The sequence below is a fragment of the Mytilus californianus genome, unplaced genomic scaffold (genome assembly GCF_021869535.1).
Source record: "Mytilus californianus isolate M0D057914Y unplaced genomic scaffold, xbMytCali1.0.p SCAF_4, whole genome shotgun sequence".
Taxonomy (NCBI): Eukaryota; Metazoa; Mollusca; class Bivalvia; order Mytilida; family Mytilidae; genus Mytilus; species Mytilus californianus.
Genome location: NW_026262690.1, coordinates 90,680,238 through 90,692,485, shown reverse-complemented (window position 1 = coordinate 90,692,485; position 12,248 = coordinate 90,680,238). Strand labels below are relative to the sequence as shown.

The 12,248-nt window shown below is 32.6% G+C and overlaps 1 protein-coding gene across 3 annotated transcripts; it reads right to left on the bottom strand.

Annotated features, from left to right (window-relative positions):
• Positions 1–733: 733 nt before the first annotated feature.
• On the bottom strand, positions 734–11,829 carry LOC127698821 (protein ZNRD2-like). Of its 3 annotated transcripts, none has more exons than XM_052202514.1 (6): positions 11,695–11,829; positions 10,167–10,312; positions 7,761–7,869; positions 6,808–6,944; positions 3,726–3,801; positions 734–1,937 (listed from the first exon to the last, which is right to left on the bottom strand). In XM_052202514.1, the coding sequence occupies exons 1-6, from the start codon at positions 11,744–11,746 to the stop codon at positions 1,579–1,581; spliced, it is 879 nt and encodes a 292-aa protein (XP_052058474.1). In that variant the 5' UTR covers positions 11,747–11,829; the 3' UTR covers positions 734–1,578. The 3 variants fall into 3 exon arrangements, with proteins under 3 accessions (XP_052058474.1, XP_052058473.1, XP_052058475.1); XM_052202513.1 differs by having other exon boundaries at positions 11,683–11,828; XM_052202515.1 differs by having other exon boundaries at positions 11,760–11,828.
• Between the last annotated feature and the right edge of the window lie 419 nt (positions 11,830–12,248).

Sequence of the window (12,248 nt, the reverse complement as noted above, 5' to 3'; positions counted from 1 at the left end):
TAAAAATAAAATCCCATAGGGTTCTATAGTAAAACCCTCTTTTCTTTTTGCCCCTCAAAGTACCCCTTTATAAACCCCATTGCACAAACAAAACCCTGATTGCACCACTAGACATGTTAGTCTAACATATTGTGAAACCCTAAGTTAATCTGACAGCGGTTTTGGAGAACGGGTGCGGACAAGTTCAAATTTAAAAGTGGCGGAAGAAGAAGAAGAAGAAGAAGAAGAAGAATAATAATAATAAGAACTGAGCAAAAACAATAAGTCTTCCCAAACTTCGTTTGGGAGACTTAATAACAAAAAAATGCAAAATTTTTGTAAAATTACTAACTCAGGGGCAGCAACCCAACAACGGGTTGTCGGATTCGTCTGAAAATTTCAGGGCAGATAAATCTAAATCTGATGAACATTTTTGCCACCTGTCAGATTTGCTCTAAATGCTTTAGTTTCAGAGATATAAACCAAAAACTGCATTTTACCCGTAAGTTCTATTTTTAACCAAGTACCCCATGATGGTTGGGAGGCAAGGCCATCGGACAAATTTTTTAAACTAGATACCCTAATAATGATTATGGCCAAGTATGGTTAAATTTGTCTCAGTAGTTTCAGAGAAGATTTTTGTAAAAGATTACAAAATTTACAAAAAATTGTTAAAAATTGACAATTAAGGGCAATAACTCCTAAAGGGGTCGACTGACAATTTTGGTCATGACAACTTATTTGTAGATCTTACTTTGCTGCACATTATTGCTGTTTACAGTTTATCTCTATCTATAATAATATTCAAGATAATAACCAAAAACGGCAAAATTTCCTTAAATTTACCAATTCAGGGGCAGCAACCCAACAACAGTTTGTCAGATTTGTCTGAAAATGTCAAGGCAGATAGATCTTGACCTGATAATCAGTTTTACGCTATGTCAGATTTACTCTAAATGCTTTGGTTTCAGAGATATAAGCCAAAATCTACATTTTACCCCTATGTTCTATTTTTAGCCATGGTGGCCATCTTGGTTGATTGGCGAGGTCATCGGACACATTTTTTAAACTAGATACCCTAATGATGATTGTGGCCAAGTTTGGTTAAATTTGGCCCAGTGGTTTCAGAGGAGAAGATTTTTGTAAAAAGCTAATGACGACGGACGACGACGGACGCCAAGTGATGAGAAAAGCTCACTTGGCCCTTCGGGCCAGGTGAGCTAAAAATGATTCAATTTCTTCCTCCTTTTTGATCATTTTAAAATGATACTTTTCAATAATTGTTGTCATTTTGTAACATTAAAATATACAGATAACACTTAAATGCATTAGATTTTTCCACATTTGTTCAAAAATTAAAATTTGATCTATCATTTAATCAATTCATAGTTTCATAACCACTTATTAAAACAGCAGTCGAATAGCATACCTATGTCTCACATTCTGAAAAATTTGCAAGAAGCAAGACAAAAAACTAAATGAAATCATTCGCACAAATGCCATAGTATCTTCTCATCCATATACCGGTATTTATTCATGAAAACTGGAAAACATCACAATTTTGCATTCAAAGCAACCTTAGGGGTAAACAGATACCAGTTATTCATTAGTAAATTTAATAGTCTGTAATGATGAAAAAGCATCTGCAGCTGATTTTATCAGATTACAAATTTGTATGCTATAGTCCACACTGGATGATGACTGGAGTTGTTGGGTTGCCCATTCTATTTTGTGTCTTAATACATCCTCAGTATAGGATAAGGTATTGGTACACTGGGATCGACTAGTTGTTCTTGTCACCGTCTGAATCGGTCGTGAGGACATTGCAGTGGCATTTCTTAACATAGCTGGGGAGGACATTGTATCAGCATTTTCAAACCTTGCTGAGTTGGGTATTGCAGCGGTATTCGCTAACATTTCAGAGGATGATGATGTTGTTACTGCTGTTGGGGTATTGTCTGAAATATAATAATATGGTTATACATGAAAAAAGAAGTATACTATCAAACACATGCTATTAAAATAATTTAAAATCTTAAAGCAAATTAATTTTAATCAAAAAAACAATATATACCTTAATTAATGAAATATCATTAACTCAATCAATGGTATCATTTAAAGTTAAAACTTTACCTATAGGACTTTCTAGAAACTCACTTCCGAAACCAAGAATCTGATTTAAAATTATAATTAAAATTACAATTAAATACAGATTATTTCCCTTCTTGGGAAGTTTACTGGTATGAATACTGGTTCACTGCAGTGCAGAGCAAAGGTGAGAAGTTAAATAGAAAACAATCTATTACCTTAGTTTACAAGCATTTCAAATTTTAAAATAGAGTTTGGTAACAAGTATGTTGGAAGAAAAAAAACAATTAATTATTTCATTTTTATATAAATCAAAAATTATCTTTATTAAAATCAACAGGGATTAAAAACCACTTATCGTTGACTCTTGTCTTCAATGAGCTTCATTGCCATGAAGTAGTTCTACTTCCTTACAAGGGAGATAACCAACTTCAAATTTTAATTTTAGAGTAAAATTTGTAATTCCGGATGTAAGTTTTGAAAACGGCTATAGGAATTGATACAGCCTATATTCTAGAGTTCATCTCTATCTTCAAATAGCACTCACCTTAGACCTTGAAACAATTTTGGAATTAAATTAACTTTCTGAAAAACTATTTTGCATCATTTTATCTTTATGATACATAAAAATCAGCCAAGATTTTCAAAACTTTCAAAAATTTAAACAAAGTTGACCGTGAATTATGTGCAAGGTACAAATTGTTCTTATGTCAACTGAACATACAAACATACTGTAGACTAACTTCTGAGATACATCTTTTGGCTTTTGGCTATTTCAATCTACTTCATGGTAATTTATTATTTTTATGATTTTCTATCTTTGTTGATGAATTAAAAAAAAGAAGAACCAAATTTCACATATTTGCAATGATATATATTCATGTTATTTTTCAAGTGAAGGTGAAAATAATTGGTTTACAATATTCAAAACTCAACATCATAAATAAACAGAAATTTGCACAATTCAATTCAATACTATTTCAGTCACAGTTGTATGGAATGATAAAAAGGTTTTTTTCTTGTATGAATCACTCAAAGTCAATAATTTCTTTTTATAATTTACTAAATAACATCCTTCAGATGTTCATAAGACATGAGTCCATCAAAAATTAGAATTTATATTTTTCAAATTCTGTTTTATGTGTTAGCATTAGTGCTGCATACTTCAAGCATTTGCTGCAAAACTGCAAAAACCTCATTTAAAGAATGTCAAATGAGTCAAGGCTTTTACCACAAATAATATGTTGTTACAGGATGTATTTTACAAAGTTGTTAATGTGTGTAAAATATCTTTTTGGGTAAGTCTTTGGCACATATTCATTTTGTCCAATAAGTATGTGTAAAATTGTCATTTTAGGTTGAATTCATCATTTTCAATATGTTTACATCTTAGGGACATTTCTGCACTAAAGTTTTCAAATTATATCAACCAGATCATTTATCAATAAAATTATCATTTTTCTGAAAGCTTCAATGATTTTTCTATTCTTGCAATATCAGGGGACAAATAAAGACTTTTATTATGCCTCCTTCTTTAATTAAAATTTGACATGTTTTTGACGTTGGTTACAGGTGTTTTACCGATAACCTGTGAATTATTATACAAAGTGCCTTCTCACACATAACTTCATATATTTTCTTTCTGAACTGGCCCATACCTTTTCCATCATTAAGAATTTCACAGGATACACAAAGATCTTTTTCATTTCTGCCTTTGCCTTGTAACAGAATAGTCTGAAATATTATAGATGTAAAAGTTCAAACGAGTACTCATTTATTCAAGAATTAATTGGATCTTTTTGTTGTTTCATTGACATGGATAAGTACTGAAAATAGAATAGTGTGTATGAAACCAGCAATCAGTTTATTCTAAAATTGTGTAAAATGCTAGTGAAACCATATACTTTTGTATACAAATTTCCAATCTATCGGAAATTAAACTTAAACCCCTTTGGGGCTCCAGTAGTGTACCCCCTTAGGTCACAATTTGCTCGAGGTCACCAGATCACTTTCAGTAAATACAACATTTTTAAAGTTGACAAGTCCTTTTAAATGAGACGTCAGGTTGCAAGGACGCCTGTTAAACCTGGTAGTGGAACAAATATTAAAGAATTTTCTCCTTCAGGAATAAAGGGTATAGAATATTTGTTCCAACAGGAACAGATATTATGGCATTGTCTAAAACAAAGTTTCCAGAGGCACTTCTGTTAGGTGGAATAAATATACTTTGAAAGATGAAAATGATATATTCGATATATATGTAGGCTTCAATTGTAACTATGAGGTTCGACTGTCGCTATGAATGATCCTATTCAACATTAAATGAGGATTCCTTGTAGAGGCTCCAACAATCAATAATCTTTTAATGTTTCAAAATATTTCACTAAAAAGATTTTTGAATAATTGGCTAATCAATCAAAGATTACCTATGATCGCCTTGTTTGTCTTCAGATTATTCTATAAAATGGGTCAAATTCTAAAATAGCCGGGTTGCAATAGCTGTAGGAAGAGTTGATTACAAAAATTTGGTACCCAGTTTTTTAATTTTTGCTGGAAAATAACTAAGTTCCCAGGAAAAATGAGAAAAAAAATCCTCAAACAGTTCCATATTAGCAGGTGCACAGCTTCAACATATGTACAATCTTCCTGTGAAGTTTCAGGGATCTGGGTTGAAAACTGAAAGAGGAGTTTTTTACACAAATTAAGTACCCACTTTTCCCCACCTGTCCATTTGCCCAACATACATGTAACCATACTAAACCAGTTGTTTAGGGGCCAGTTGAAGCCCGCCTCCAGGTGAAATTCTATTACAATAATCAGTCTCCAAAAGTTTCAAAAACATTTGGCCATGTAGTTTCAGTGAAATTTTTAAAAACAGGCAAATCAGAATCAATGATTGCCTTTGGCCACTATGTTTTTAGACCCAAATGAGAACCATTTGTAGAAGCTTTTCTGTACATCATTTGTACAAGTTAAAATTGGCCAAGAAAATGCAGAGATGGATCCCCTGGACCAAAAAGCAAAATCTGTTAAAAAAAAGCCTCCGAAAGTCCTTGTCATGAAGAAGTTCACCAAAAAAAACCCAAAAAAAACATTAAATTTGGATCATAATTAAAAATTCTATGTACCATGTATTACGGTAATTTTTGGCCCCTTAATTCTGTAAACCAAATAATTTTTTTGCAAGTGACTCATCTATATGAATTTGAGAGGAGAAAATGCAATGAATATAACTCTGCAAATTTGGCTTGGCAAAATGCTTGGGATTTATACATGCAATATAAGTGTACTATCTTTCAAACCCCATTAAACTAGAGGCTCTAAAGAGCCTGTGTCGCTCACCTTGGTCTATGTGCATATTAAACAAAGGACACAGACGGATTCATGACAAAATTGTGTTTTGGTGATGGTGATGTGTTTGTAAATCTTACTTTACTGAACATTCTTGCTGCTTACAATTATCTCTATCTATAATGAACTTGGCCCAGTAGTTACAGTGGAAAATATTTTGTAAAAATTTACAAAAATTTACAAAATTTATGAAAATTGTAAAAAATTTACTATAAAGGGCAATAACTCCTTAAGGGGTCTATTGACAATTTTGGTCATGTTGACTTATTTGTAGATCTTACTTTGCTGTACATTATTGCTGTTTACAGTTTATCTCTATCTATAATAATATTCAAGATAATAACCAAAAGCTGCAAAATTTTCTTAAAATTACCAATTCAGGGGCAGCAACCCAACAACGTGTTGCCTGATTGGTCTGAAAATTTCAGGGCAGATAGATCTCGACATAATGAATAATTTTATCCTCGTCTGATTTGCTCTAAATGCTTTGGTTTCAGAGATATGAGCCAAAAACTGCATTTTACCCTATGTACTATTTTTTAGCCATGTCGGCCATCTTGGTTCGCGGGCGGGGTCATCGGACACATTTTTTAAAACTAAATACCCTAATGATGATTGTGGACAAGTTTCTTTAAATTTGTCTTAGTAGCTTCAGAGGAGAAGATTTTTGTAAAAGATTACAAAAATTTACGAAAAATAGTGAAAAATTTACTATAAAGGGCAATAACTCCTTAAGGGGTCAACTGACCATTTTGGTCAAGTTAACTTATTTGTAGATCTTACTTTGCTGAACATTATTGCTGTTTACAGTTTATCTCTATCTATTATCATATTCAAGATAATAACCAAAAACGGCAAAATTTCCTTAAAATTACCAATTCAGGGGCAGCTAACCCAACAACGGGTTGTCCAATTCATCAGAAAATTTCAGGGCAGATAGATCTTGACCTGATAAACAATTTTACCCCAAAGTCAGATTTGCTCTAAATGCTTTGGTTTCAGAGATATAAGCCAAAATCTACATTTTACCCCTATGTTCTATTTTTAGCCATGGCGGCCATCTTGGTTGGTTGGCCGGGTCACCGGACACATTTTTAAAACTAGATACCCAAATGATGATTGTGGCCAAGTTTGATTTAATTTGGCCAAGTAGTTTCAAAGGAGAAGATTTTTGTAAAAGTTAACGACGACGACGGCGGACGCCAAGTGATGAGAAAAGCTCACTTGGCCCTTTGGGCAAGGTGAGCTAAAAATTGTTGAGAAAACCAATGGCTTAGATTTCAAATTCTATCTTGTATTTTATGGTCTATAACACTATAATTTATGGTCTATAACATTATAATACCACACATAAGCCACAAGTGAAACACAAACAAACGGATTACATACATCACATTTACTGCATGTAGATCCTAACATTTTGTATCCCTTCAGTAAATAATCTCCTAATAGTTTACTGATTGCATCAGACCTTTCCAGTCTCTCTTCACCACGTAAAGATTGCTCAGAAGCTTCAGCCTGAAATACTAAAAGAAAGAAGTAATGACTATATGCAATCTAATTAAAATACAGATCCTGTATCCAAGCTTTGTTTACAAGGATCTGAAAACGCTCCTTCTACTTTCTGTTTGAACATGTTGAAAGAACTTTCAGAATCCTCTGGTTTTGTCCAATTAAGACACTTTTAAAAATTTGAAGGCTGAAATTTCATTGGCTGATGTTATAATTACTAGAACAGAAAGTAAAACAGAGTGTTTCAGATCCTTGACAGCAATGCTTGCACACAAGATCTGTATTTTAATCAGATTGGACTATATGCATTTACTTTAAAATTTTCTATCTTAATTTATTGTAGAGTGTTAAATAAAGGATCTGATCTAGCGGTTCAGGAAATTTTAGCTTCTCTCAACTAGTATTTGTGGCAAATATATAACTGTTCAAATATGGTAAAATACATAATACATTTGTATTCGTAAATTTTTATAGCTTATTTTAGCAGATTATAAATATTTGTGAAAAAACTTTCAAATTCAATCAGTTTCAGTATACGTAATATCTATATTATTTATTTACAAGTTATAGTTTGTTTGATTGATTGATTGTTGGTGTTTATCACCTATTTCAGCGCCACGTGTGGAGGAAGCTAGAGTATCTCAAGAGATCCATTGACCTATGACAGGAAAACTGGCATTTCTAGTCAATTAAGATGAGTCCATCTAGTATGTTTGAATTGTTGAAGAAAAGGATCACTTTTGGTACTCCCAATGAGAGACTGCTTAATAAAGGTTTGATTGTATGCCTTTTCCATATGTCCGTCTACGAATAAGCATGAAGAAACTTACCAGGGTTGTTTTCTTGAAATTCTTCTGGGATGTTTTCTTGTGTATCTTCATCAAGTTCTTTGCAGGCTATACAATACTTCTCCCCAATTGGAGTTTCTAATAAAATTGTCTGGAAAGAAATCAGTGTGAAGTTTCCTTAGTTTCATGAGTAAGTTTGCTATTGAAAAATAAAAAAATCTGTAAAGGGTTCCGCCAAACCTTGTGTCTTGTCTTTGATTGCTGCTGTGAGTGTAAGCATGTAATGTTGACTGTTAAAAGTGAGTTCATTTATCAGTAAAATACAGAATTACAAAAAATCAAACTTTTTCTTTCAATGTTATTTCTTGATTTTTTAATATAATTAGCTTCTGTCCAAGTTAAATAAAATTCCATTAAGGTTTTCAAATTTATCATGTCAAAAAAATTAAATCAGATACTGCCTGTTAACTGTTAAAAAAGTAAGTCCATCTATCAGTAATATACTGCAAAATTGAAAAGAAAAAATACGTTTTCAAAATGTTGCTTCATACATTATCTCTTAATCATAATAAGGCCAAAAAATAATATTTGTCTGTTTAAGGTTACATACTTTAAAAAAATAGGGTAGGTAAGTCTATTTCCATTTTATTTTATTTTTTTATTTTATTTTTTGTGACATGTTTTTGAGTCATGCCGTTTCGTCTTGTCGTGGTCCGAGTTGATCATTGGCCGAGTTTACCCGTATTTTTAATGATTGGATTATTTCCCTTGGTAATTGGTTGGAAAAAATGGCGGCAAAGCGTTTATTTCATCACACGAGTTGCAAATTTCCTTAATACAGCTGTCATGTTCACGATTGTGAACATTGGGATGTATCAGGCAATTGATTTATGTTATTTGCAACACTAACTTCGCTTTTGACACAAGTTCAGCATTGTTAAGTTTATTTTTCACTTTACAACGGAAATAAAATGACTTAGGGTCGGCTCTCAAAAGTAGGGTTGGTCGGGTAACCGTAAACAGACATATATTTTTTTTTGGCCTAACCACCTTTCCATGAAGCATCCATATATATAGTTTGGTTAACCTAACTTGTACAGTACAAAGTTATGCCCTAACACAAATCAGACAAGTTTTACTTTCATAGGTCAGGATTCAAAGTTCAAAGACAAAGGTCAAAGTAACCTGAATTTGGTATGAGATACTCTACCTTGCCGTGGAACATCTTCATACCAAGTTTGGTCAAACTAAGTTCTACGATACATAAGTCATGTAAGTGATGCTCCGAACACAAAGCAGGACAGATAGACAGACTGAAAAGGAGATTCCTATATACCATCCCAAAACATTGGGAGGGGGGGGGGGGGTATATTAAAAAGCAAATGTGATTCCTCTTTTATTCCTACAAAATGATAAATGTTTGGGCCAAATGCAAATGTTTGTCTGCAGAAATTTTTTTTTCATTAAAATCTTCAAATGCCAATACATTAATGCAAGCAAATAAAAAGAAATGAAATGGAATTTATCATGGCCTAATCATACTACTTTTCCATCTGACAGGGCATACAAAAACTTACATGTACATGTAGTTTGGCTAGAGTAAAAAATGTCTTCTATTTCTTCTAGTTTGTTGAGCCCTGAATTTAAAGCAAAAAGGAAAAAGTATGACAAGGCAACTTTTTTCACCGTTTCAAGTCGAAAATAAAAAAGAAATAAATCTATTAACAAATAACACCCTTCAAACAACCTTGCAAAATTACAGTCAGATATCAGCAATAATAAACTGGAAATTCTCTTGAATATTTGCTTTAGGTCTTTAAAACTTATCTATGGAACAAAATGCAAAAGCTGCCAAAATTGATTGTCTGATTTCAAAATCTTTCCGTTAATCTTTTTTAGGCTTAAGCAACAGCAACAACCCAAAACAATATATTGCCACAGGTTAGCTTGTGCAAAGTTGTCGATGTGAGTGAAATATCTGTTGGGTATTGATGTTGTTGACACATATAATATTACTAAAGTATATGAAAAATGGTAGTTTTGGGTCAATAAGTGGCAACAAAGATGATTATTTTTTCTATTTCATTGAAAAGACTACATGTATATACTTTTGTTCATTTATCACTAAAACTTTTATTTAGTTTGAAAGAATTGAATAATTTTACAAATTTGATGGAACTGTTTGTGGAAAATTGCTGTTACAGTACACATTAGGTGATTGACAATTTCTTTAACATGTTTAATGATCAAATTTCACAGTGAATTCTAATGTCGGTTATTTACTCTCTGTACATATTCCACTAGTAATATAAAACAGCATTATTCATCAGAGTGTTATCACTACCCCCCACCACCATTTTTTACAATCATCCCTCAACACCAGAAAGACTGATTTTTTAATTGAATCACATTATGTGTGCTTGTACTATCTCTTCCTATTTTTATTACCTCACAAAATTGGCAGGTTGAACCAAGCATTTTGTAACCTTTAAGGAGGTATTCACCCATTATGCTACTAATCTTGTCAGAGCGTTCTCTTCGTGCTTGAATAATTTTCCTTTCAGCTTCAGTTGGAGGCTGCCATTCATAGTCATCTGTAAAAAATCTTTTATTTTTATCATTTCATTTTCAACTTACTTCAAAGGCTCCAGATCTGTGACTGTCTATCATGCTTTAAAGTATTTAAAAAAAAAATGGTCAGATTTCAATGAGAGACATTGGTGAAGATTATCCCCACTTAATTACAGGTGGCGCTGTGGTAGATCAGGTCCAACAACATCTGTTTGCATGATAAGGAAGCCAGCATGCTTTCATTGGCACATGATACACAAATATGTGTATGCTGATGCTTAAGCCTTAATTATAATAAATTCTTTTGTTTCATTTTTATCTTATTCACTATTTAATATATGTAAATATATCAATTCATCCAAGATTACCTAGAGTGGGAAAGTTAGGAAGATTGAAATTGAGATCCTAGAACTACAATGTATTTCAAACAAGTGCACATTGCTTAAGTGTGTCATCTGCTTTACTGATTATCATATGATTATTATTGAATTTTATATTGAAAGTTTTCAAGATAAGATTCTACTACAGGCATAAAACATGAATTCAACATTATCATTGATCTATGAAATAAATTAATAAATATTTTTTTTAAATTTTCTTTAATTCAAGCCCAAAACCCAAGCAAAATTGGATCCTTTTAATATCAACTTTGAAAAAAACTTAAAGTGCAATGATGAAAGGCATTTTTCTTATCACTATGTTTTGGGAACTTATCACAATAATAAATTACTTGGCATTAGGCCAGTTAAAACATAACAAGAGACAATTTTTCTGGAAAAGTTTATGTACATGTTTCTCCTGGTTGATTTTGTTGTCGTTGGTCAAAACCTTGCTCTTGTTCTTTCAGGTTTCATCTATCTTTTGGACCCCTGGTTAGCACCTGTTTTATTTTGACAATGTTTTAAAGTATGACGCAAAATTTGAAAGGAGCTTGTTTGACTTTATGGTGGAAAAATTTGTAAACAAGTTTAAATCATCTATCATGTCTGGTTATTCCTGCCAATCCTGACCCGTTTCTAAATCAGTTATAAAAAAAAACAGGTGCTTGTGATATAGACAGACATGTGACATGTGTGACATATACATTCAGTTATCCGGCATAAACAACAGGTACTTGTTTCTGTAGAAAATAATACCTTAATAAAGTATTTTACAGAAACAAGTATGGTCAGATCATATGTTTTCGTACGTCATATGAATTCGTAGTATGCATGCTTTTTCAATGGAAATTGTGACGTCACAATCACAATGCATTTTTCATAGCAAAAAACCCATGAGACAAGGATACCGTGGCATGGAACACCCTCCCCCTTTTATTTTATTTTCTGCGTTGCTGCAGATGAAAATGAAACTGTGAGCGAGTTTGTCTTCAAGGCTTTGGTGATAATATTACCTAATGTCATACCGCTAGACTTATTCATGATGTTCATTGGGATATCGATTGAGGTGTTAAACATGAAAAATAATAACTTCCAAACTTCTTTCGATCAAGCATTCGGCATACATTGGTAGATTCCTGTACATTGATATATAATCTACCGAGGTGTATCGAACGCTAAATTTAGTCTGGTATCATATTAATGGCGATCCAGGCTACAATTCAGGCTCTACAATTATCGTGATAACTTCCCTTGATTTTACATTCAAGTTATAAAATAAAAGAAAAGCAAAACGTGGACCTAAAGCAAAATGACCATTGGGTTTGAGCTGAGACTACTATAGTAGTCTCAGGTTTGAGGACTTAAAAAAAAGTCTGATGCCATGAAGAAAAAGTCAAGGGCCATCCACCGGTGCTGATCGGTGCTTGAAAAACCGTCATGTATACAGTACATATTCCTACACAGTTTTCAGCAGAACTCTGAAAGTGATTTTAACCATATGCGAACGATTTCTTTTCACATGTATGACATGTATTTTTTTGAGTTGATGCATTTATAGAAAATCCCGTAGAAGAAGAAG